The sequence below is a fragment of the Centroberyx gerrardi genome, chromosome 7 (genome assembly GCF_048128805.1).
Source record: "Centroberyx gerrardi isolate f3 chromosome 7, fCenGer3.hap1.cur.20231027, whole genome shotgun sequence".
Classification (NCBI taxonomy): Eukaryota; Metazoa; Chordata; class Actinopteri; order Beryciformes; family Berycidae; genus Centroberyx; species Centroberyx gerrardi.
Genome location: NC_136003.1, coordinates 33383913 through 33410632, shown reverse-complemented (window position 1 = coordinate 33410632; position 26720 = coordinate 33383913). Strand labels below are relative to the sequence as shown.

The following is a 26720-nucleotide window of genomic DNA, read 5'->3' as shown; positions in this document are numbered from 1 at the left end:
GTATGGCTATATAAAATAACATAAAATAAAATAAAAACAGAAGGTTGATTTGTATAAAAAAATGAATGAATTTGTAAGCATTTTAAAAAAGAACCCGGCGAGTTCTTTGTCGTGACATCACACCGATATGTCCTTGAAACTTGAACTTGAACAAACTGTCCAGTCACACGGCGCGACAGTCGTGTGACATCACAGCAGGCTGCGGGCGGCGTGCGGAGCGAGCCGGCGGCCGAGTCGTCAGGCCCGTGGTCGGCATCGTGCTTCAGAGGCAGCGGTGCGCTCTGGGAAACCTTTGGGTCTGAAAATGGTCAAATTGAATATAAATTAGGCTTCGCCCGATATTTGATAATATCGCGTATCGTGATTATTTTCCGAATATCGCCTCCTAATCATATTTGTAGTAAAAATGTGTCTTTTTATTTCAACGGGGTTCTCTTGGAACAGCAGGAATGTCTGATGTTTCCTCCAGTACTTCAATAATAAAATCTAATTTGTAGGCTATTGATAATAATAATAATAATAATAATATTCTTATAATAATTGTTATTATTATTAATAGCCTAGAAATTCAATTTTTTTTATGTCATTTAGAAGAAATAAAACAAAATAGAAAACAGGAAGGAAAACATTGTTAAACAGCCGGAGTCTGGAAGCTCTTTCCTTTCTCTGCCGCACAGGAAGTGATGCGTTTTACGTTTCCTGGTTTGTTTGGAATCAACAGAAGAAGAAGAACTGGGTAGTTAGCATGAGCAGCGATAGCCACCATGGCTGAACAGACAGAGGGAAGAGAAACTCCAAACTGCATCCGCAGGTAAACCCGAGCTCCGCCCACACAGTGTGATTGACAGGTGACGTGTGGGAAGCGGCAGCGCAGCAGTGAAAGCAGGAAGTCAGAGAACAGGAGAACAGAGCTGCCAGTCTGCTGCTGAGCCGCTGCAGGCGCAGGAAACCTCCACCGGGGGCGCTGCGCTAACACACACACACACACACACACACACACACACGGCCCCCCTCCCTGCTCTAAGAACACCATGCAATAGGCTTACTGCTATTTGCATGAACAAGGCTCTCTCTCTCTCTCTCTCTCTCTCTCTCTCTCTCTCTCTCTCTCTCTCCCCCTCCCTCTCTCCTTGGAGTGTGTTTGTTCTCTCTCTCTCTCTCTCTCTCTCTCTCTCTCTGTCTATTTTTAGCTGTAGCTCCTCCTCCTCTCCAGCAGGCTATTTTCAGCTGCAACCCCCCCCCCCTCCCCTCCCCCCTCCCACCCTCCACCCCATGTCCTGTGTTAGTAAATGCTTCTCTTTGCTCCTCTCTTCTCCTCTTCTCTCCTCTTCTTCTCTGATTTATCCTCTTCTCAGACTCCATGTACTTGTGCGGTTGTCGGTTTGAATCCCAGCCCCCCCCGCCCCCCTGCCCCCACCCCCTCCCTTTTAATCAGCCCTGTCAATCAAAGGAAGCATCTAAATGAAAGTCAGAAAAGGGCGAAACGAACAGAAGGGATGAATGAGGAGGAAGGAGGCAGGACGTTGAAGGAGGAGTGTGCTTGTTTTTTCTATTCAGTGTTCTTTCTCTCTCCTCCCTCTCTTCTCTGTCTCGGCATTCATTCATCTTTTATCTCTGTTGTTGACTGGGAATGATAACTCTTTCTGTTCTCTCTCTCTTTTCTCTCTTCGTCTGTCTTCCTTGCCACCCAGTGATCTACTTTCAGCCTCTCCCTCTCTCTCTCTCTCTCTCTCTCTCTCCCTCCTCCCTCTCTCTTCTCTGTCTCGGCATTCATTCACTAGCTCAAAGAGCGTCACACACACACACACACACCAATCTCTCTCTCTCTCTCTCTCTCTCTCTCTCAGACAGAGGATATTAGCCGTCTGACCAGCAGCTGTTTCTGTTCGCTCCGCAAAGCTTGACTCTGTAGCAAGCTACTGTGTGTGTGTGTGTGTGTGTGTGTGTGTGTGTGTGTGTGTGTGTGTGTGTGTGTGTGTGTGCGCGCATTTAGAGCGAGGGATCGCGGAAGAGGACAGCGTGTGCTCGCTCACTCGCTCGTTTGTTCGTTCATTTGCTGGGTGGATTCAAAATCAGAGGGACGACCGCTGCTCTTCACATCCACTCCTTTTTTTTTATTGTCGCTTACACCGGGCTCTCTCTCTCTCTCTCTCTCTCTCTCTCCCTCCCTCCATCTCTCTCTCTCTGCTGTTCTCTCAGCACTCGGTTCTAATTTTGGAAGCATGGAACCTCGGGGAGCGTTCTCCCAAAGCTATTTACGTCCTCGCCTCTCCTCCTCCTCCTCCTCCTCCTCCTCTCCTCTCCTCTCCCTCTCTTCGGCCAGGAGGAGATCTGCATGAGGATCCTTTGATGCACCGGGGCAGCGGGGGATTTCGCCGTCTCGTCTCGGCGTCCCGCTCGGTCGTTAGCGGCGACAGGGCTGCAGATCCTCGTCCGTTCTTGAAGCGGCTTTTTAATCCCTCCGTTCGCTTCCCGGCCTTCGGAGACGGACGGTTCGTCGAAGGAGACCCGGAGCGTCGAGCGTCTCCCTGACGTCCGGCGCGTCGGCTCTGGACGGAGACTCGGAGCGCTACTAACTTTTCTTCCTCCGCCGGACACAGCGGCTGCTACGTCCCAAAACTAACCAGAGCTACCAGACACTTTCACTGTCTCAGCAGCCGACCGGATGTTTACAGCAGAACAGGAGAAGAACCGGCCGGTACCTGACTGAGCAGACACTGACTCACATTCACAGGATTGGTCTGGTGGCTGCTGGTTCAGGGAGTGAATTGGGATTTCCATTCATTGTCTAAAGCCTCTTACTCCATAAGTTTGATTCTGTAAGGGAGCCTCCGGCTTCACCCCCCTTCCTTTCACCTTGTTTGGCAGACAAACTGTTAAGTCATGCTTCGACCTCAGAGCGCCAATCGTTCTTCAAGCCTCGGAGAACGCGGGGTTCCCGCTTCCCGCGGCTGAGCAGCACCGTTGAAGAAGTGGAAGCGTCGTTGACCCGAGGCTGAGCAGCCAATGACGGCGCTCTCGACAAGCTTCAGATTCCCGCGCCATCCGGCAGGAGCTTCAGGAAAACTCAAATGCGAAGGCTTCCTGCACATCAAACCTGTCCGCCGGATTTCACAATAAAAGCACAGAGGAGGTTTCTGAAGCAAAAGTTTTCAATGGAATTTTTGATCAATCAATCAATTTAAAGACAAACTGCACAGTAGAAGCACAGAGGACATTTGGAAGTTTCAAAACGCTCTGAAAAGTTGGAGCTTGTGTGAATTTTTTGGAATACATTTAAAAAGCTGAAGGACAAGCTAATCAGTCAATCAGTCAAATTGATTCCAATACAAGCAATCCATGATCAAATATTTTTGACGGGATATTTTTCTTCTGTTCCCCTGTTCTTCCCCTGCGCTCGGCACCTTCAGTCCCGAACCGAGTCCTGAACCGAGTCATGCTGAGGAACTGACCGGTGTTTCCTGGGACAGTCAGAGCGCCCCCTCTGGTCTTGGCATGCTATTGCATCCCACGGTGTCAGGGTTGTGCGCCATGTTGCAGACCATCTACGAGACTGAGTCCTGTTTCTCCTCCGCCAACACAGACAGCCACCAGCCTCTGGAGCTCCTGAGCAGCAGCAGGGGCTCCGGCACCGCCATGCCCACCGCCGGTGAGTCATCTGTGGAGAAGGAGACGAGGGCGAGTGTGTATGTGTGTGTGGGGGGGGGGGGGGGGGGGGGGGGCATGTAAAAAAAAAACACACAGTCCTTAAAGCTGTGTAGCTCTGGTAGAGTCTTGGGTCGTGTCTCTTCCTCCATGATAAAACCCCCAAATCAGTGATTCTGTGATCTGTTGCTCCGGTAGAGCAGACTGGAGAATTGTGTTTTTTTCTCTCTCCATTCACTGCCGTTGTCTGGAGGAACAGTCTGAAAATCACTTCTAGCACATAAAGGAACGCCGACAAAGCAGATTCTGACTATATATAAAAAACTAGTCCTGCTGCTGAATTGTTTTGAAGTGAATCTCTTTCTTTATGTTTATTAAACCTTTCAGTCTGAACCAGTGGAACACCGAAATCCGGTCGGAGGAAACTTATGATGATGGAACCAAGAAAATAAAACGTTTAGCAATAATTGTAAATAGGTGAAAACAGGTGAGGGTTGTGTTGGGTGTTGGGTTCTGTGGCTGTAATTCCAGAGGAACCCTTTTTTGGCTTCAAGTTAAGCCAAAGGGCTATCTAGAACCTTTTTAAAATTTTGGGGGCTGTATGGAAAGATTTTGGAGTCTTTTGGTAACTTTTCGGTCCTCTTTTTGAAACTTCTCTGCCCCTCTAGAATCTATTTACGGGGTTTATATTTTCGCCCCATTCCGTGTGTCTGTCTGTTAGCAGGATATCTAAAAAAGTTATGAACGCATTTGCATGAAACTTTGTGGAAAGTTTGGTCATGGGTCTGATTACATTTTCACACTGATTGGCCAAAGGGGGGCGTGGCAGTGGGCGGGGCTTCTCATAAAAAGTAATGTAACTTCTGAACGGATTCACGCAGCACCATGACACTTTGTGGAAAGCTTGGTGGTGAACTGCTGCCTCAGTCTCTCTCTTTGTTGCTATGCAGAACGTTTGGTTTTTGGTTGGTGCTCTTAGTAGAATAAAAGTCAGTGATGTAGGTTTGGATTAGTGCTGCAGAGTTAAAGGTCCACATGGTGTAAAGCAGGACTCCCTCTCCTCTGTGATGATAAAGGAGTTGGATGTGTATCTAAACATGGTGAAAGTATCAAAACTAAATCCACACAATCCATATTAGAAAAGCGAGCCTCTAAACGAGCCGTTTGGACTTCCGTAACTTTGTGGCGTCACAAAGGTTCGCTCATTATCATTTCTGTAAGAAATAATAGACTAACAAAGTGTTTTTTTTTTTTGTCATTGTTTATTACCGGAGAGTTTTCCCTACCTGTAGCCGCCGGGCCGCGGCGTCTCACGTTTCACTCTCGAAACGGTTAGCCAATCGGAACGGAGGGGTCGTGAATATTAATGAGCCTTAAAGACACGGAGACAGAAACGGCCTGTTCTTGGTAAGGCTCAGAGAGATGCTGGAAAATGAACGTGGAGAAATGGATTGAGAGTGTTTTTGGTTCATGACACCACACACACAGCTTTGAATGGACAGAAAGACACAAAATAAAACTCTGGACAGTGAGAATATGGGACTCTAATGGTGTACGATCATATAGCGATTTTTACGGCTGCTAATGGACACACACTGCTGCAGGGCACAGCTGCTGCAGGGATTGAACCTGTGACCTTTTGGTGACAGTGTGCTCTTCCTGACCTGACCTCTGACCTCTGCAGGTGGTTGGTTGTTTCCCAGCAGGATGCATGTTAACTCTAAGCTGCTTTTTGGCTTCTATTGTTGGCTGTGAGCGTCACTCGCCTGCTAACCCACGTCAGAGTGTGTGTGTGTGTGTGTGTGTGTGTGTGTGTGTTGGTGTGTGTGTGTGTGTGTGTGTGTGTGTGTGTTTGTCACTGACTCTGTTTACATGGATAGCAATAATTTGACTATTGTCCTTATTCTAAATAAGACGATACTCAGAAGAATGTGTCTCCATGTGTTCCTTATAGAACTGTTCTATTCATGTTCCTGTCTCCATGTGTTCCTTATAGAACTGTTCTATTCATGTTCCTGTCTCCATGTGTTCCTTATAGAACTGTTCTATTCATGTTCCTGTCTCCATGTGTTCCTTATAGAACTGTTCTATTCATGTTCCTGTCTCCATGTGTTCCTTATAGAACTGTTCTATTCATGTTCCTGTCTCCATGTGTTCCTTATAGAACTGTTCTATTCATGTTCCTGTCTCCACGTGTTCCTTATAGAACTGTTCTATTCATGTTCCTGTCTCCACGTGTTCCTTATAGAACTGTTCTATTCATGTTCCTGTCTCCATGTGTTCCTTATAGAACTGTTCTATTCATGTTCCTGTCTCCATGTGTTCCTTATAGAACTGTTCTATTCATGTTCCTGTCTCCAGCTGCGGAGCAAAGTCCGGTCAGCAGGACCGAGGAGGACCACCGGAGACTCGGACAGTTTCACACTTTCATGATAAATCCTGAGCATGCTCAGTTTCAGCCTCTCTTCTGTTTCCTGCTGTCAGTCTGTTTCTCCTCTGAAACCAGTTCAGCCTCTGGAGGCAGAGGAGAGTCCTGGTCCAGAGAGTCCTGGTCCAGAGAGTACTGGTCCATAGAGTCCTGGTCCAGAGAGTCCTGGTCCAGAGAGTCCTGGTCCAGATAGTCCTGGTCCATAGAGTCCTGGTCCAGAGAGAGTCCTGGTCCATAGAGAGTCCTGGTCCATAGAGTCCTGGTCCATAGACTCCTGGTCCATAGAGTCCTGGTCCATAGAGAGTCCTGGTCCATAGAGAGCCTGGTCCAGAGAGTCCTGGTCCATAGAGTCCTGGTCCATAGAGTCCTGGTCCATAGAGTGCTGGTCCATAGAGTCCTGGGCCATAGAGAGTGCTGGTCCATAGAGTCCTGGGCCATAGAGAGTGCTGGTCCATAGAGTCCTGGTCCATAGAGAGTGCTGGTCCATAGAGTCCTGGTCCAGAGAGTCCTGGTCCAGAGAGTCCTGGTCCAGAGAGTCCTGGTCCAGATAGTCCTGGTCCATAGAGTCCTGGTCCAGAGAGAGTCCTGGTCCATAGAGAGTCCTGGTCCATAGAGTCCTGGTCCATAGACTCCTGGTCCATAGAGTCCTGGTCCATAGAGAGTCCTGGTCCATAGAGAGCCTGGTCCAGAGAGTCCTGGTCCATAGAGTCCTGGTCCATAGAGTCCTGGTCCATAGAGTGCTGGTCCATAGAGTCCTGGTCCATAGAGTCCTGGGCCATAGAGAGTGCTGGTCCATAGAGTCCTGGGCCATAGAGAGTGCTGGTCCATAGAGTCCTGGTCCATAGTCTCCTGGTCCATAGACTCCTGGTCCATAGAGTCCTGGTCCATAGAGTCCTGGTCCATAGAGTGCTGGTCCATAGACTCCTGGTCCATAGAGTCCTGGTCCATAGAGTCCTGGTCCATAGAGTCCTGGTCCATAGAGTGCTGGTCCATAGACTCCTGGTCCATAGAGTCCTGGTCCAGAGAGTCCTGGTCCATAGAGTCCTGGTTGGATTCAGGTGTTTCCAGTCTGAATGAGACTGACATCAGAATACTGCACATATGTTAATGAGACTCTGCTGACTGACTATGACTTTATTCAGGTTCAGGGGATCAGAACATGATGTTGACATGTCATTTGTTTGTAACTAATATTTGTCTGTTAACTACGGCATTTCCTCTAATATTGTCCCGGGCCTTTATTTACCTCAACAGCAGAGGGTACCAGGCCTTTATTGGAAGCAGGCTTATATTAGAGACAGGCCTTTATTTCTAATTCCCTCTGTTTGATAAGTATATTTGCTCATATTTTAGTACGAAGCCTCCTTGTTTTCTGATCTGCTTCTGTTGGGGTTCGTTAGGTAGCCGTTTTTTTGTTACTACAATGGATTACGATAATTACGGTAATCGACGACAACATGCTCCAGAGACTTCCGCCGGCCGAGCGGGCTAACTTCCTGTTAGCCCTCTGCTAACTTCCGGTTAGCCCTCTGCTAACGTGAATGGGGACAGAGCTACTGCCATCTTGTGGCACTTGTACGTTACTACAAGCTACAGTTACATTATATAACAGGCAGCGGGAGTTTACCGGTATCCACCGTTGTTTTTTCCTTTGTTTTTTCCCCCGGCCTGTATTTGAGGCCGGCCTTTATTTGTTCGTGTCGACCGGCCATTATCGGAGACCCGGCTTTTAATTGACTACAGGCCACTATTAGAGGAAATACGGTATCTAACTCATAACTATTCTTCTTCAGGTTAAAATTATCTTGATACACGATATTATCTGGATAACTATTCAGAAGATGAAAACCTGAAAAACAGCACTGTAATATGCTTCAGTTACTTTTAATTAATTAAAACTAATTTATCATATGAATCACAAGACATTTCTTTTTAAAGGTTGGAATAACAGTCACATTCAGTTATTTCTGCAGCTGTCTCTCACTATGTCTTTCTCTCTGTTTTCTATTCTATTCTATTCTGTTCTATTCTATCACAGTTGTAGAAAACAGAGAAACTACATAATTGCAGCACAGTTGTAGTTGTATTGACTTCAGGATTATTAATTAGTTAAAAGTGTAAAAGTCCTCAAATCCTTTACTGCAGTGAAAACATTAATACCATAAAGTAAAAATACTTCATTAAAAGTAAAAGTCCTTCATTTAAAGTTCCCTTCAGTAAAGTCTAGAAGTATTATCAGTAAATGAACTGAAGCATCAAAGTAAAAGAGTTAAATGATCGCAGCATGAACCTGTCAGAAGTATTTTAACGTTGTCGTCTCACTGCTCCAGATACTGTTGGAGTTTAAACTCTAACAACGCAACATGAGCTCATCGTACGTTCTGATGTCACATCTTATTCTGCAGAGGAACTACAGACTCAGCCGGAAGATAGATGCAGAGGAGGAGAAGTAGAAAGTCTCAGGGTGGAAATACTCAGTAAAGAGCCAGTAAATGGATTTAGTTACTCTCCACCGTCTGTAACTTTCAGCCTGTTAACAGACAACAATCCACTGACGCTGACCTGCAGCCTGCCAGCCCATAATACTACTGACCCAGCCCTCCGTCTCCATGGCAACGCCACACATCTGACTCCTCTCTCTCTCTCCCAGCTTCTAATTTGTCTGAAGTACACACAGCCATTATACTATTTTTACCTCCAACTCTCTCTCTCTCTCTCTCTCTCTCTCTCTGTTTCTCTCTCTCTCTCTCTCTCTCTCTCTCTCTCTCCTGTCTTTTTTTAGAGTGTTTTGCAGAGCTGACGTCATGGTGCCTATTTTCTTTTAGCAACGCAGAGAGAATGAGAGAGAGAAAGAAGAAAAGAAAAGATGAATATTGGTTTCCAGAAATACCTCCCAGCAGCAGCAATGTGGAGAGAGACAGAGAAAGAGAGAGAGAGAGAGAGAGAGAGAGAGAGACACAGAGAGAGAGAGAGATAGAGACACAGAGAGAGAGACACAGAGAGAGAGGGAGAGCGAGAGATAGAGAAACAGAGAGAGAGAGAGACACACAGAGAGAGAGAGAGAGAGAGAGCGAAAGATAGAGAAACAGAGAGAGAGAGAGAGAGATAGAGAAACAGAGAGAGCGAGAGATAGAGACAGAGAGAGAGAGAGAGAGAGAGAGAGAGAGAGAGACATTAAAGAAAACCAAGACCTCCATCAGCTCCAAAACACATGTGAAAACAACAGAGAAGGAAAACAAAACTATACAGAATGAAGCAGAATCACCAGATTAGACCGTCAGATTATTTTGTCTCTCGGACCCAAATCTGAGAATATTTTTATTGCCGGACGATTTAGTCCAGGACTCCCTGACCGTCTGTGTTGCAGGAGGAGAGATAACAGAGAAACCGATTCACGCTCCTACATTCTCCACTTGTGTTAACTTGTGAGTAAAGTAATGCTGAAGTTTAACAGCCCCTTCCAGGACCCCCGGTGGGCCCCCGGACCCCACGTTGAGAACCGCCGCTCTGGCGCAGAGTCTTGTTGGTGTGAAAACCCAAACGGAGACGCACGGCGACGGCGTTCAGACCGTAGGCAGCCGTGTCACCGGGACAGAGCGGCGGGCGGCGGGACAGAGCGGGCGGGCAGAGGGACAGAGCGGGCGGGCAGAGGGACAGGGCGGCGGGCGGCGGGACAGGGCGGCGGGACAGGGCGGCGGGACAGGGCGGCGGGCGGCGGGACAGGGCGGCGGGACAGGGCGGCGGGCGGCGGGACAGGGCGGCGGGACAGGGCGGCGGGCGGCGGGACAGGGCGGCGGGCGGCGGGACAGGGCGGCGGGACAGGGCGGCGGGCGGCGGGACAGGGCGGCGGGACAGGGCGGCGGGACAGGGCGGCGGGACAGAGCGGCGGGCGGCGGGACACAGCGTCCTCCCTGCGACACTGTCGGCGCTGTGCACACGTCCAGATCAGTATTCCAATACTGCGGGGGTTTTTTTTTTTTAATTCATTGGATGAAAAGTTCCGTTTCCATCCTGTACACGCGTACGGAGACGCTCTGTATCCGGACGTGTCTGGACGTGCCAGGAGATATTCGGGCCGCCACGCGTCCGTAATTCCCCGGGAACCCACAGCTTTTGTGTACCGGAGATTTCTGTCACTGTACACGCCTCGTTAAATTCAATTTTCAATTCAATTCAACTTTATTTATATAGCACTTTACACACAACACAGTTGATCCAAAGTGCTTTACAACACACAGAGGAAAACAAAACAAAAGAAGGAGACAAACACAACAGAAGAGGAGAAAAGATCAGAGTGAATGATAAATAATGATAATAATAATAAATAGTGAAGGCACATGGTCACACAGACCTACAGAGACTCCAGGAGAAATACCTGAGCTGGTTAAGTGGAGTTAGGCACAGTTAAAAGCTAGTGAGTAGAAGTGTGTTTTAAGATGACTCTTGAAGATCTCAGTACTGGGGGAGAATCGGACGGTGGGAGGAAGAGAGTTCCACAGTTTTGGGGCAGCGATAGAGAAGGCCCTGTCCCCATAACACTTAAATGTCAGCTCACTCCCGTATACTGTCGCAAATCACCAGATATCTCTGAACACTCACCGGGAATCTCCGTGCGCCCGCACACAGGGTCCAAACACGTCCGGAAAACGCCGATTATCTCCGCCCACGTCGATGTATATTTGCCAGAAAAGTCCGTGGAACACAGGGCTTTCCTATTCGCTGGTAATTCTCACTGAAGCTTCGAAGACACAGAAATGGGATTCGGGATTCGGGACAGCCCTAATGTGATTACAGCCGGGAGAAACCGGAAGGTGAAGTTAATATTCGTTAATGCTCAGGGCTCGTTAGCTGCTGAGTTCCTCACTCAAGTCAAAGTAAAAATACTCTACGCTTTCAAATCCTTTACTCAAGTCAAAGTATAGAAGGACACGGTGTTAAATTTACTTGAAGTCTACACTGCAAAACAGGGATCCTCTCTTGTCTCCAGACCTATCAGATTATTTCATGATATTTTGAGTCAAATTCTCTCTCTGCTCTGGCAGATAATCTGCTGCTTTCAGTAAATTTCACTTGATTCGTGCCAATGTGATTTCTGTCAAGAAATCATCATGAAACAATGAAGAAAATCTGGAAACAAGAAACTTTCTCCAAGACAATTTCACTTTTACCAAGAAAATGTCCTGAAACAAGTTACATTCTGCTGGGGAAAAAAAAGATCTGCCAGTGCAGTGAGATGATCGCACTAAAAAAATCCTAAAATAATGTTGATTAAGTCTGGAGACAAAATATCATAACTGAACTAGTCTGTCAGCTGCAGTGTGACTCTCTCTCTCTCTCTCTCTCTCTCTCTCTCTCTCTCTCTCTCTCTCTCTTTACCTGTCATTCTCTCTCTCTCTCTCTCTCTACCTGTCTCTCTCTCTCTACCACTCTGTCTCTCTCTCTCTGTCTCTCTCGCTGTGTCTCTCTCTCTCTCTTTACCTGTCTCTCTCTCTCTCTCTCTCTCTCTACCTGTCTCTCTCTCTCTACCACTCTGTCACTCTCTCTCTCTCTCTGTCTCTCTCTCTCTCTCTCTCTCTCTCTCTCTCTTTCGCTCCTTTCTGTCTCTCTCTCTCTCTGTCTCTCTCTCTCTCTCTCTCTACCTGTCATTCTCTCTCTCCCTCTCTGTCTCTCTCTCTCTCTCTCTCCCACTCTCTCTCTCTCTCTCTCTGTCTCTCTCTCTCTCTCTCTCTCTGTCTCTCTCTGTCTCTCTACCTGTCACTCTCTCTCTCTCCCTCTCTCTCTTTCGCTCCTTTCTGGTGTCTCTTTGCTGAACAAGCAGCCAATCACACGTGTCTGTGGATCAGCTGCTTCCTGGATGGAAGACAGATCAGTTGATGCTTCTGCTTTCAAAAAGCAGCGAGTAGAAAGTCTGGATTTTTCTTTTTGAAATGTGGCGAGCAAAAGGAAAAAGTCTTTTGAGTGAAAGAAAAACTCCAAAAACGTCACATTTCAGTCACATGTTGAACTCAAGCCAAACCCCTTAACTTTATCCCTGAAACCTCCTTAACTTCTCATTACATAAACATGAATTATCATGGGTTTATAAGGGATTTTTCATGTCTTTTGTGCAGGTTTACAGGTTATTAATGAGTTATTAATGGGAAGTTCCTGTCTCGCTGAATTTTACATTAAATTAGAAAGTAAGGAGTCGAACATTAAGGGGAGTTTAAGGAGGTTTTGATGGGGTCTCCTCCATTAATAACTCCCTTAACTCATTTTAAGGAGGTTTTGCATGAATTAAGGGGTGAATTCATGTAAATGTAAGGGTGTTGTAAGGGAATTCTGGTTCATAGAGTCCATTTACCACAGAAAAACGAACGTAGCTGTATTTTACGGACTTGACTCTCGCCTGTGTGTGTGTGTGTGTGTGTGTGTGTGTGTGTGTGTGTGTGTGTGTGTGTGTGTGTGTGTGTGTGTGTGTGTGTGTGTGTGTGTGTGTGATGGCAGCAGTTGGACAGACTGATGAGAATCAACTAAGACTGAAGGAGTTTCATTCGTTTACAGCTTGATCTTTCAGTTTGGTTCAGTCGTTTCATCCCCCGCTCACACACACACACACACACACACACACACACACACACACACACACACACACACACACATATCCTGGTGTGTGAATTACTGTCTGTAATGGCAGTGAGCTGTAGTCCGTTTAGGAGAGATATAATTGGCTGAAAAGTTGCTCCAGCCCCGCCTTTCTGACAGACTGTAGGTTAGTGTGTGTGTGTGTGTGTGTGCGTGTGTGTGTGTGTGTGTGTGTGTGTTTACCAGACTATAAATGTCTACAGATTGACGTCAGACACTGGCTGCTGTGGAATGCTGCTCTCTGGCCAAATGGACTGTTACACACACACACACACACACACACACACACACACACAGGGACACTGTGTGTGTGTTGTAGTGGAGGGAGACCCGTGCGTCACTGTGAAATGCCAGAATGTTTGTTTAGGTAATTTAGACGTGAGTGGCTACACACACACACACACACACACACACACACACACACACACACAGCCTTGTCTAGTTCTCTGTACCGGAGCTTTTAACCAACTTTTTCTCCCAGCAGCCACTCTGTCTGTTAAACTGGACTAACTAAACTAACCCTAACCAGACCTGAGACTGCGACGTGAGACACGCGTGTGTGTGTGTGTGTGTGTGTGTTACTAATGGTTGTTCTTCAAGCTATGGTCCAAGGACCTCCCACCTCTCTAACACACACACACACACACACACACACACACACACACACACACACACACACAGTCCTCTATGGTCCTAAAGTAAAACTCCTCCTAAAACTCTGTAACTCTTAAGGAATAGTTCACCCAAAAATGAAAATGCGGTCATCATCTACTCCCCCTCATGCCAGTTGAAACACAGGTGGAGTTTGTCCATATAACACACAGGGACTCCACAGCAGCCTTCTCCAAAACAACTGAAGTCAGTGGGGACCGGTTCTTCAGAGCTCCAGAAACACCTGCAGTATATTTACACCATCATTTAGTGCAAATCTTAACTACAGCTGACTGATTTGCAACACATAACGGTGTACAGGTCTTTCTATTCACAGTGTGAGTGTTTGGTCCCCATTGACTTCAGTTGTTTTGGAGAAGGCTGCTACCAAGCTCATGTTTTTGGTGAACGGTGATTTGAACGTATCCGTTTGCAACTAATGAACGTGAACGTGAGCGTCGTTAACTCCCGCGAGAGTTAACGACGCTCCCGCGCTGTGTTTTACGGCACCCGGCATGGCTGGTGCAACTGGCGATTCAGACGCAGCTACCGTACTGCTGAAGTACTCTGAATACTCTTTATGTGTGCTCTGCAGAACTGAAATCATCTTTATGTGTGCTCTGCAGAACTGAAATCATCTTTATGTGTGCTCTGCAGAACTGAAATCATCTTTATGTGTGCTCTGCAGAACTGAAATCATCTTTATGTGTGCTCTGCAGAACTGAAATCATCTGTATGTGTGCTCTGCAGAACTGAAATCATCGCACATCTTTCAGCTAGCGGCTGTAATGAAGCCGGTGCTGCAGCCTGTACCGGCTCGCTTGGAAGCATATGAATCTATTTTATGTTTTTGAACTTCTGCATAATTTGGTTCATGCAGGCTAAATAACATTTCCATTGCATCTACAGTATACCTTTACTGCACCTCTTTTTTTCACTTTCTGCATAATATGACACATTGTTTAAGTGGTAAAACATATACTCACATTGGTTTTTCTTGGCTTTTAAAAGTAATCTCTGTGATTCTATAGTAGTATACAGTAATTCATTTAGTTTGGGAAGTGGGCAGTGGCAGTGATGGGGGCTGGGATGGATGGATGGATGGATGGATGGATGGATGGATGGATGGATGGATGGATGGATGGATGGATGGATGGATGGATGGATGGATGGATGGATGGATGGATGGATGGATGGATGGATGGATGGATGGATGGATGGATGGATGGATGGATGGATGGATGGGTAGGAGGAGGTTCGGAGCAGCACATTTAAAAAAAACGGAAGAAATGAACGTGAACTAGTTCATTTTTTGGGACTGTGAACTTAGTTCAAAATTCAAAATTGTGAACTATGAACGTGAACTAGTTCATTTTAATCTGTGTGAACTGAACTTTGAGCTCGCTCTTGTGAAGTGTGAACTTGCACAACACTGCTCCCTGTGTGTTATATGGACTAACACATTTCACAGAATTTTAAACTCAATTCTTTGGCACACAGGAAGCCAGTGCAGTGATCTCAGCACTGGAGTGATGTGGTCCATGTTCTTAGTCCTGGTCTGATGTGGTCCATGTTCTTAGTCCTGGTCTGATGTGGTCCATGTTCTTAGTCCTGGTCTGATGTGGTCCATGTTCTTAGTCCTGGTCTGATGTGGTCCATGTTCTTAGTCCTGGTCTGATGTGGTCCATGTTCTTAGTCCTGGTCTGATGTGGTCCATGTTCTTAGTCCTGGTCTGATGTGGTTCATGTTCTTAGTCTTGGTCTGATGTGGTCCATGTTCTTAGTCCTGGTCTGATGTGGTCCATGTTCTCAGTCCTGGTCTGATGTGGTCCATGTTCTCAGTCCTGGTCTGATGTGGTCCATGTTCTTAGTCTTGGTCTGATGTGGTTCATGTTCTTAGTCCTGGTCTGATGTGGTCCATGTTCTTAGTCCTGGTCTGATGTGGTCCATGTTCTCAGTCCTGGTCTGATGTGGTCCATGTTCTTAGTCCTGGTCTGATGTGGTCCATGTTCTTAGTCCTGGTCTGATGTGGTCCATGTTCTTAGTCCTGGTCTGATGTGGTCCATGTTCTTAGTCCTGGTCTGATGTGGTCCATGTTCTTAGTCTTGGTCTGATGTGGTTCATGTTCTTAGTCCTGGTCTGATGTGGTCCATGTTCTTAGTCCTGGTCTGATGTGGTCCATGTTCTCAGTCCTGGTCTGATGTGGTCCATGTTCTTAGTCCTGGTCTGATGTGGTCCATGTTCTTAGTCCTGGTCTGATGTGGTCCATGTTCTTAGTCCTGGTCTGATGTGGTCCATGTTCTTAGTCCTGGTCTGAACCCTGGCAGCAGCATTCTGGATGAGCTGCAGTTCTCTCAGAGCTTTTTTAGAGAGACTGTAAAGACACTGTTACAGCAGTCAAGCCTACTAAAAATAAATGCATGAACAAGTTCTTCAAGGTCCTGCTTGGACGTGAATTCTTTAATTCTTTCGGTATTTTTAAGGTGATAGTAGGCAGATTTTGTAATTGTCTTGATGTGGCTGTTGAAGTTTAGGTCAGAGTCCATAACTACACCAAGACTTCTGACTTGGGTTTTAGTCTCCAGTGAGAGGGATTCAAGGTGAGCCGTGACTTTAAGTCTCTCCTCTTTAACACCAAAAACAATTATTTCAGTTTTATCTTTATTTAGTTGCAGAAAATTGTGGCACATCCAGTCATTGATTTGTTCAATACACGTATTTAGTCTATTGGACCGTAGTCATCTGTTGATAAAACTGTAGATCTGAGTTCCGTCTGTGTAATTATGATAGGAAATGCTGTTGTTTTGCATAATTTGAGCTAGTGGCAGCATGTAGAGAGTGAACAGAAGAGGCCCGAGGATCGACCCCTGGGGAACTCCACATGCCATTTCTGTTCGCTCAGATACGCAGTTACCAACAGATACAAAGTCTCTGTCTTGTAAGTAAGATAATGAAGGGATGGATTAGCTTGCAGCTAGCTGTAACCATTGATTTGCATGAGGAATGCTAACAGGAATGAACAGAAAGAGAGATATCCTCGACACTGTAGCTCAGCACAGATAAACCTCTCCTCCTGCGTCAGGGTCAGAGGTCAGGAGTCTTTACTCCAACAACCAATCACAATCCAGGACAGGGCTGATGGGGGTAAGTTGATGCTTGATTGGCTTAGCACTCACGTGGGACGCAGAAGCGGATTGGCTGAGATTTGAGGACCAAGGATTGTGGGTGTGGCCTGGGATGGGAGGCAACCAATCAGAGCCGAGCTCCACTGGGAAGTGGGCGGTTCGATTCCCAGGCAGGAGCTGGCAGCATCAAACACACAGAAAGGTCAAAGGTCAGACTAGGAGAGTCCTAATTTGATTTCCTCTGGCCAGCAGACGGGAAGCAGCCTGATGTCGCAACAGATGGAGCGGTGTCTTCCAGGAAGTAGACTGATCCAATAGCAGGGGTCAGCTGGGGTCAGCTGACTCTCCCTCTCTCTCTCTCTCTCTCTCTCTCTCTCTCTCTCTCTCTCTCTCTCTCTCTCTCTCTCTCTCTCTCTAGGTAGTGTGTTAACCTGCTGGCTCTTTATGCTACCGACCTAAAGAAACTGACGTCAGACTGCTCACACACACACACACACACACACACACACACCTTGTCCAGTGATCAGTGTAAGCTGATTGGAGCAGCTAAGCTGATTAGGAGCTTCCGATGTGAGTGCTGCTGAGTCTACATAGTAGCTTATAGATGGATACTCTACCCCCCCACTCCTCCCCAACACACACACACACACACACACACACACACACACAGAGCCTGGTTCGATGACTGCAGGGTTTCACTGTCATAAAAATCCTGGAAAAGTTTTGGAATTTGAAAATTTGTTTTCCAGGACCGGAAATATTTCGGAAAATTGTAAAACAACTTTAAACCTTTGGAGAAGTTGTGAAATCTCCAAATAATGATAATAAGTTCTAATAATATATATAATCCTACTATAGAATGAGGAAAACTCTGTCCGTCCGTCTGTCCGCATCTATTTTGCTCCTCAACAGGTCGGCCAATCAATCTGAAACTGCACATGGGCATTGAGCGTTGGCAGAGGCAGGGACTGACGGAGCTGATTTTTCCATTTTCCCAAACTTACGCTGTTTATGAAACATTTTTGGCAAGTCTGCACGTAGTTGCGGCGCGCGCATCCCCGGGTACGGACTAGTAAGTTAGAATGTATTAAAGTTGAAACTAAAAAATACAGCAGTAATTTGGAAAAATGCGACAAAAGTGAGTGGATGTTCGAAGTCTCAGGACTTGTAAAGGTTCTACATCACACTGCAGCCGCACAGTCATGAAAACCTGCTGTGAAGTTATGGGAAAGTTTTGGAATATAATTGAAAAATAAATGTGAGAACCCGAATCAAAGTCTGTTTTCAAAGTCTTAATAATGCACTGCTCTTCTTCTTAGTCTTGTCTCGGTTCATTTTTCTCCTTTCTTTCTTTTTTCTCTTTCTTTCTTTCTTTCTTTCTTTCTTTCTTTCTTTCTTTCTTTCTTTCTTTCTTTCCCACTTGATCCCGTCTCTCCCTCTGTATTGATAGCAGCCATGCTGTTATTAACAACCTTAGGCTTCTCCAATGATAATTACGCTAGGTCTGTCTACGTCCTGCGTCCGAGTTTCCCTCCAGAATTTAACCTGAAACCCTTCCTGTCATGTTGCTGCCGTGGTCGGGACAAAATGTTGGGACTTCTTTTTACCGGTGGCAGTCATCTTTTCTTCTGTAAACAAGTTGCACAACACTCGCTGGAAGCCGGAGCGTGCGTCGTCAAGCAGTTGGATCGCCGTACGTAAAATGCTGCAAAATCTCTGATAGGACGTGACAGTGCGATTAAGGTGTTTACATGTCTGCAACGCACTTCAATAATGTGACTAAGATCGGAATACTCCACATGTCTTAATTCGACTGTTGCTTACTCCGACTATGACCTTATTCGGGTTAAGGTAATCAGAAAATGCTGTTAACATGGCAGTGTCTTATTCAGAGTATTGTCTTAATCGGGTTAATATCGGAATATTGCAGTCCATGTAAACGTGCTCATTGATTATTGTTTTACTGCATTTCTCGCACTGACGTTGATATGAATGAATAACTCTGTGTGTGCACTGAATTATGTAACAGTTATCAGTCTGCTGTCTCCATGACTACACTGTCCAGACGAATCAATTGCTCTTTTCTCTCTCTCTCTCTCTCTCTCTCTCTCTCTCTCTCGCAGTAGTGGAGGTGAAGAGCAGCCTCCCATCAGGCATGCAGAGCCCTGTAGGAGCAGGGAGCGAGCAGGGACGAGGAGGAGGAGGAGGAGGAGGAGGTGGTGAGTGGAGTACACTGAGCAGTCTTCCAGGTGTCCTTTAGGAGGATCCAGGGTTCTTTGAGGGGGTTCCAGTGGTCTTTGAGGGGGTTCCAGGGTTCCTTGAGGGGGTTCCAGTGGTCTTTTAGGGGGTTCCAGGGGTCTTTGAGGGGGTTCCAGGGTTCCTTGAGGGGGTTCCAGGGGTCTTTGAGGGGGTTCCAGTGGTCCTTTATGGAGTTCCAGGGCTCCTTGAGGGGGTTCCAGTGGTCCTTTAGGAGGATCCAGGGGTCCTTTAGGAGGATCCAGGGGTCCTTGAGGGGGTTTCATGGGTACCTGAAGGGGTTCCAGTGCTGTTTGAGGGGGCCCCAGTGGTCCTTTATGACGTTTGAGTGTCTTTGAGCAGGTTCCAGGGGTCTTTGAGTGGTGTCACAGGTTCCTTGTGGTGGTACCGGGAGTCCTTTAGGTGTCATTTATGGGGTTCCAGTGTTCTTTGGGGGGGGGTTCCAGGGTTCCCTAAGGGGGTTTCCTGAGTCCTTTAGGATGGTCCAGGGTTCCTTGAGGGAGTTCCCAGCAAAATGAGGAATTTAATTCACTAGAAATTATCCAAATAAGACAAAGTATAAGAGTATAATAAGTTTCACTCTCACCGCTGTTATCTCCCCAGAACAGTGTAGACAGTCCTACAGTTCAATACTAAATCAACAACAACTAAATTCCCATATGGCTCCCTGGGACAAAATCTGATCACAGACAGCCTGTAGCCTCTGTGGGTCGATTGGTGTTAGTCTGCTCCAGCAGCCACTTTGGCAGGTAACCAACCATAATTTGGAGTCTTGTTCTATTGTAAACATCTATTGGGCTGGTAAAATAAAGGAAGTGGCTGGTGAATTTTGGGATGCACAAGCTACTGTTGCTGATAGAGGAGAAATTTAGTTTCCTGTCCAGGTCATACCTGTGCATTCAAACTACTTTCATCATTTTTTGCAGACATACCACATGGAATTAGAGGATGAAAACAAGATACATGTCGATACTTACAGGTGGTTTGAACAGACAGCCTTCTAAAGAAAAAACTCTTCCTTTAAAAGGAGGAAAGAAAAAAACACTAACAGAAGAACATCAGCAAAGCAGCCAGTAGGAAGGAGAAGTTGACCTCCTCTCCTCTGCTTCTTTCCCAGGTGGGGGACCAGGAGGAGGTCCAGGAGGAGGAGGCCCAGTGGACCTGCGAACGGAGCCCAGGCTGGGGTCTCTGTCTGGGGGCACAGGGGCGGTGGACCCCACCCTGAGAGAGCAGCAGCTCCAGCAGGAACTACTGCTGCTCAAACAGCAGCAGGAACTCCAGAAACAACTGCTGTTCGCAGAGTTCCAGAAACAACATGAAGTGCTAACGAGACAGCACGAAGTCCAGCTGCAGGAGCACCTGAAGGTACCAGTTAGTTAGCTAGCTAGTTCATTAGTTAGCTTATTAGTTAATTAGTTAGCTAGCTAATTAGTTAGCTAGTTGGTTAGTTAGTTAGCTAGTTAGTTAGTCAGAAACAACACAAAGTGCCAACAAGACAACACAAAGTCCAGCTGCAGGAGCACCTGAAGGTAGGATGAGTTTGTTAGCTAGCTAGTTAGTTAGCTAGTTGGTTAGTTAGTTAGCTAGTTGGTTAGTTAGTTAGCTAGTTGGTTAGTTAGTCAGCTAGTTGGTTAGTTAGTTAGCTAGTTGGTTAGTTAGTTAGCTAGTTGGTTAGTCAGAAACAACATGAAGTCCTAACCAGACAGCACGAATTCCAGCTACAAGAACACCTGCAGGTCGGACGAGTTAGTCAGTTAGTCAGCTAGTCAGTTAGCCCATTCGTTAGGTAGTAATTCAGTTGTTTTATTTGTCAGTCAATGAAGTTTTGGTGTGTGTGTGTGTGTGTGTGTGTGTGTGTGTGTGTGTGTGTGTGTGTGTGTGTGTGTACTCAGCAACAACAGGAGCTGTTGGCAGCGAAGCGGCAGCAGGAGTTGGAACAGAAGAGGAAACTGGAGCAACAAAGACATGAAGAGCAGGAGAAACAACGACTGGAGCAACAGCTGCTGCTGCTGAGGAACAAGGAGAAAGGCAAAGAGAGTATGATATACTGCTACGACTACTATTAATACTACTACTACTACTACTACTAATACTGCTAGTGCTAATAGTAATACTAATACTACTACTACTACTACTATTACTACAACAAGTACTACTACTACTACTACTACCACTGCTACCTCTGTTGCTACTACTACTACTGCTGCTGCTGAGGAACAAGGAGAAAAGCAGAGAGAGTAGTTTAGATGTATAGTTGTGGTATCACTACTAGTATTACTTCTACTACTGCTTCTACATTTAAGTACTAAGTAGTATTACTTTCTACTATTGTGTGTGTGTTGTGTTTTGGAAGGTGCCATTGCCAGTACGGAGGTGAAGCTGAAGCTGCAGGAGTTCCTCCTCAGTAAGAAGGAGCCTGGCAGCGGACTGAACCATTCCTTCCCGAAGTGCTGGTGAGGACAGAGAGAGCCTACACTGACCCTACACTGACCCCACACTGACCCCAGACTGACCCTACACTGACCCTACACTGACCCCAGACTGACCCTACACTGACCCTACACTGACCCCAGACTGACCCTACACTGACCCCAGACTGACCCTACACTGACCCCAGACTGACCCCACACTGACCCTAGACTGACCCTACACTGACCCCACACTGACCCTACACTGACCCCACACTGACCCCAGACTGACCCCACACTGACCCAACACTGACCCCAGACTGGCCCTACACTGACCCCACACTGACCCCAGACTGACCCCAGACTGACCCTACACTGACCGCAGACTGACCCCAGACTGACCCTACACTGACCCCAGACTGACCCTACACTGACCCCAGACTGACCCTACACTGAACCCAGACTGACCCTACACTGACCCCATGACTGACCCCAGACTGACCCTACACTGACCCCATGACTGACCCCAGACTGACCCTACACTGACCCCAGACTGACCCTACACTGACCCCAGACTGACCCTAGACTGACCCTAGACTGACCCCCACACTTTCCAAGTCTATCTGGATAAGAGGGAAAGATAACTGAATAAAATGTCTTAAAGGGGAATGCCACCTGTTTTCAGTAGTAAAATCTGTCTTCCTCTCTGCGTCGGGCAGTACTACTGTGATCAGACTCAGTTCCAGATCCAGAGCTGCCAGGCCGGCCGGGTCAGGTCACATGACCGGCTTTCGTAGCTCGGATGCTAATTCGGCTCGCCCCTGTTTCAGTACAATGCCGTGTCAGTGGGAGTTGGAATTAAGCGTTTGCGGTGGTGTCAATGCAGCTGCTTGTGTGTATTTTGTGTGTCGACACTTGGCAGGAGACTCGGCACGAGTTTGACCCAATTAATATGGATTTCAGTCAGGAACACTTTAGCCACAAGATAAAACCATTAATTGCGACAAATGGTAATAAAGTTATGTTTGGCGGTCATGGCTCTGCTCCAGCAGCTCCCTGCTGACCCAGCAGCTGCTGAAGGTCCAGCAGGGCGCCATGCAAATCCCCCATGGGAGAATGTTGATTGCAGAGTGTAATGGCTGTAGAATAATGACACCATCAGCGTTTAGATTGGTTCCCTATAAGCCTCGCTTTCACTATGAAACTCTGTCTGCCACCGGGCACGATCTCCCGGGAGAATGAAGGTTCGATTTACGGCACAAAGGAAGTGTGTCATCCATTGCGCAACCAAAAGAGGAATAGGATAGGTTTTCCCCGGTAGCTATCGGTAGCGGTAGCGTTAGCCATGTTGCTAACGCTACCGCTAGCAGCCAGAAAACGAACCAGGAGCTACAAGGAAGCCAGGACCAGCCAGAAACAAACATCTATGTTTGTTTCTAACGCGTAGCTAGCGTTAGCAACATTAGCCATGTTGCTAACGCTAGCTACGCTAGCTAACACTAGCAGCCAGAAACAAACAAATGATTCATTGTCCGTTTGATAATCTAAACAAAGAACAGGTTTCCTTGCAGTGGCCTTTCTAAAATGAGCAGTGGTGAAAGTTACTATATTGTGTTATGATCAAGGAGTTGATGAGCAGACAGATGGTTTGTTCTGTCGCACGGAGCTCGGCTCGAACGGAAAGCGATCCGGTTGTCTTTGCGACAGCGCCGCAAACATCAATACCACTTAGAAACACTAGGGGGGGACAACGGGGGGAAAGTTGAAAAGTTGTCTGTATCCACTTTAAGAGCCACCGTGGCTCGACTGCATAGACTGTACCAGGTGGAGGCTGGGGAGGTGGAGGTAAAGCTGGGGAGGTGGAGGTGAAGCTGGGGAGGCGGAGGTAAAGCTGGGGAGGCGGAGGTGAAGCTGGGGAGGCGGAGGTAAAGCTGGGGAGGTGGAGGTAAAGCTGGGGAGGCGGAGGTGAAGCTGGGGAGGTGGAGGTAAAGCTGGGGAGGTGGAGGTGAAGCTGGGGAGGCGGAGGTGAAGCTGGGCAGGTGGAGGTAAAGCTTGTGTTGACTCTTCAGCTGAGGTAGTTTGTTGTGTTTCTCTTCTTGGTGGATAACCGGCCAATCGTAGACGAGGTGACGTCACCTCCAGATGTTTCCAGCAGCTCCGGTGGAGTTTGATATGAGAAAATGTTTCAGGATGTAAAACATCAGCGGTAAACGTCAGGTTTTGGTGTCAGTCCCTCAGAATCAAAGAGCGAGGGCTTCTTTCTAGAGCCGCCATTTTGCACCGAGAGACGTTCAACAATCATACAGGGAGAAATCCATCGTAGAAGAGGAGAGAGACCAGTTTCTCCACCACAGGAGCAGGAGAGAGACCAGTTTCTCCACCACAGGAGCAGGAGAGAGACCAGAATGCACTGCAGCAGAGAGACAGGTTCTGGTTTGAGGAGTAGAGTAGAGCTTTTTCTAGACGGGAAAAACTCTCACTGTTGCTTTTACCATCGCTATCGCTATATTCACCTGCACATAAAACCAGTTCCTGCCCCTTCTCTGGAGGTTGTTGAAAGGCATTCTGGGATATGTAGTAAATCATTAACTGCAGTAGAAGTAGACGAGGCAGGTTGAGGGAAAGTGGGTTCACCAAAACAGTAAATTACAACACTTCATCACTAAATAACATAATATAATAATTGAACATCACAAATTGATGAGATCTAACAACTAACTCACTGTGTCCTTGTTGTGTGTGTGTGTGTGTGTGTGTGTGTGTGTGTGTGTGTGTGTTGCAGGGGAGCGCACCACACCTCCCTGGAGCAGGGCTCTCCTCCACAGAGCAACACCCCAGGAACCCCCCCCTCATATAAACTGCCCCCGCTGCTGGGCAACTACGACGGCAAAGACGACTTCCCCTCCGCAAAACAGGTGAGAGAGAGAGACAGAGAGAGAGAGAGAGAGACAGAGAGAGAGAGAGAGACAGAGAGAGACAGAGAGAGACAGAGAGAGAGAGAGAGAGAGACAGAGAGAGACAGAGAGAGACAGAGAGAGAGACAGAGAGAGAGAGACAGAGAGAGACAGAGAGAGACAGAGAGAGAGAGAGAGAGAGACAGAGAGAGACAGAGAGAGAGAGAGAGAGAGAGAGAGAGAGACAGAGAGAGAGAGAGAGAGACAGAGAGAGAGAGACAGAGAGAGAGAGAGAGACAGAGAGAGAGAGAGAGAGACAGAGAGAGAGACAGAGAGAGAGAGAGAGAGACAGAGAGAGAGAGAGACAGAGAGAGACAGAGAGAGAGAGAGAGAGACAGAGAGAGAGAGACAGAGAGAGAGAGAGAGAGACAGAGAGAGAGAGACAGAGGATGTGTGTCTGATTTGTCACTTGCTATGTAAAAGTGGTTTGACGAAGGTCTATGCGGAGGTGGAGTGTGTGTGTGTGTTTGTCTGTGTGTGTGTGTGTATGTGTGTGTGTGTGTGTGTGTTTCTCTGATGACTCAGTCTGACTCACCAGAGAGGAGGCAGCCTAAACCTAGAGATAACACACACACACACACACACACACACACACAGCTCTCATGTTGAGGAGGGATGGTGAATCTGTCTTCGAACTCTAAACGACGGCAGTCTGGAGAAACTTAAACGCAGTTGGACAGAAACGGAGCGGTGACACTGGGCTGATATTGGATCAGATATCGCGATATTTTGGCGTGGCAGTATCGCAATATTAAAGTGTAGATATGGCCCAAGCCTGCTGTACACCGTCAACACACTTGTTGTTTGCAGCAAAGCGGATGCTGCAGACTAACAGACAAGCAAAAGGCAACAGGAGCGCCGTCATGTTCATCGGTCAGTCTTGATCTCTTGATCTCCACGTTTCACCTCGCAAATGCTTTTGCTTGTTTTTTAGTTTTGTAACATAGCTAGCGTTAGCTTTAGCTCCCAGCTCCTGGAAGCTGAGTTTTTTGGGAAAACGAAAGGCTTTACTGGGACTTTGATGGAAACTCCTACATGATACTCAGACCTGGAGGAAGGGGAAAGTCGTTTGGAAACCAAACACAACAATGCATCGTTTGGATAGAAGTGTTTTGGACGCTAGTAATGTCAAGTCAAGGCCAGCTGGCGTCTCTTGGGGCTAATGTGCTTCAGATCCACCTGGGATCACCTGACAGCGCTAACAGCAGAAAACACCGCCGTAAAACACTCATCCTCCCCGTCCCTCCTCATCGTCACGGTCGCCTTAAAAAACAGCAGCCGGATCAGCGGCTGGGTCCCAGTAAACACCTTCCTCCTGCCTCTCCTTCCTCATCATCACTCAAGTTACCCTAAAATCCTGTGAGCCACGCAGCAGCCGGCCGACTGGCCGGTGCAGCAGCATGTAGTGTAGATTAGCCGAGCTGATCCACACCAGTCACCTTAACACACCCAGTCACCTTAACACACCCAGTCACCTTAACACACCAGTCACCTTAACACACCCAGTCACCTTAACACACCAGTCACCTTAACACACCAGTCACCTTAACACACCCAGTCACCTTAACACACCCAGTCACCTTAACACACCAGTCACCTTAACACACCAGTCACCTTAACACACCAGTCACCTCAACACACCAGTCACCTCAACACACCCAGTGACCTTAACACACCAGTCACCTTAACACACCAGTCACCTCAACACACCAGTCACCTCAACCCAACACCCAGTGACCTTAACACACCAGTCACCTAACACACCAGTCACCTTAACACACCAGTCACCTCAACACACCAGTCACCTCAACACACCAGTCACCTTAACACACCAGTCACCTCAACACACCAGTCACCTTAACACACCAGTCACCTTAACACACCAGTCACCTTAACACACCCAGTCACCTCAACACACCAGTCACCTCAACACACCAGTCACCTTAACACACCAGTCACCTTAACACACCAGTCACCTTAACACACCCAGTCACCTCAACACACCAGTCACCTCAACACACCCAGTCACCTCAACACACCCAGTCACCTCAACACATCAGTCACCTCAACACACCCAGTCACCTTAACACACCCAGTCACCTCAACACACCAGTCACCTTAACACACCCAGTCACCTCAACACACCAGTCACCTTAACACACCCAGTCACCTCAACACACCAGTCACCTTAACACACCAGTCACCTTAACACACCCAGTCACCTTAACACACCCAGTCACCTCAAACACACCCAGTCACCTCAACACACCCAGTCACCTTAACACACCAGTCACCTTAACACACCAGTCACCTCAACACACCCAGTCACCTTAACACACCCAGTCACCTTAACACACAGTCACCTTAACACACCCAGTCACCTCAACACACCAGTCCCTTCAACACACCCAGTCACCTTAACACACCCAGTCACCTTAACACACCCAGTCACCTCAACACACCCAGTCACCTCAACACACCCAGTCACCTTAACACACCAGTCACCTTAACACACCCAGTCACCTCAACACACCCAGTCACCTTAACACACCCAGTCACCTCAACACACCAGTCACCTTAACACACCCAGTCACCTCAACACACCCAGTCACCTTAACACACCCAGTCAC

The 26720-nt window shown here is 47.4% G+C and overlaps 2 protein-coding genes across 2 annotated transcripts in view; one reads left to right on the top strand and one right to left on the bottom strand.

Annotated features, from left to right (window-relative positions):
- The window catches only part of LOC139910014 (protein NLRC3-like), a 305613-nt gene that overhangs the window by 169342 nt on the left and 109551 nt on the right, over positions 1-26720 (bottom strand). The window lies entirely within an intron of this gene.
- The window catches only part of hdac5 (histone deacetylase 5), a 50905-nt gene that overhangs the window by 16870 nt on the left and 7315 nt on the right, over positions 1-26720 (top strand). Inside the window, exons 3-7 of the mRNA XM_078284955.1 lie at positions 18596-18691; positions 19846-20093; positions 20621-20765; positions 21082-21181; positions 23919-24051. Coding sequence (XP_078141081.1) covers positions 18596-18691; positions 19846-20093; positions 20621-20765; positions 21082-21181; positions 23919-24051 — 722 coding nt within the window. The remainder of the gene's footprint in view (positions 1-18595; positions 18692-19845; positions 20094-20620; positions 20766-21081; positions 21182-23918; positions 24052-26720) is intronic.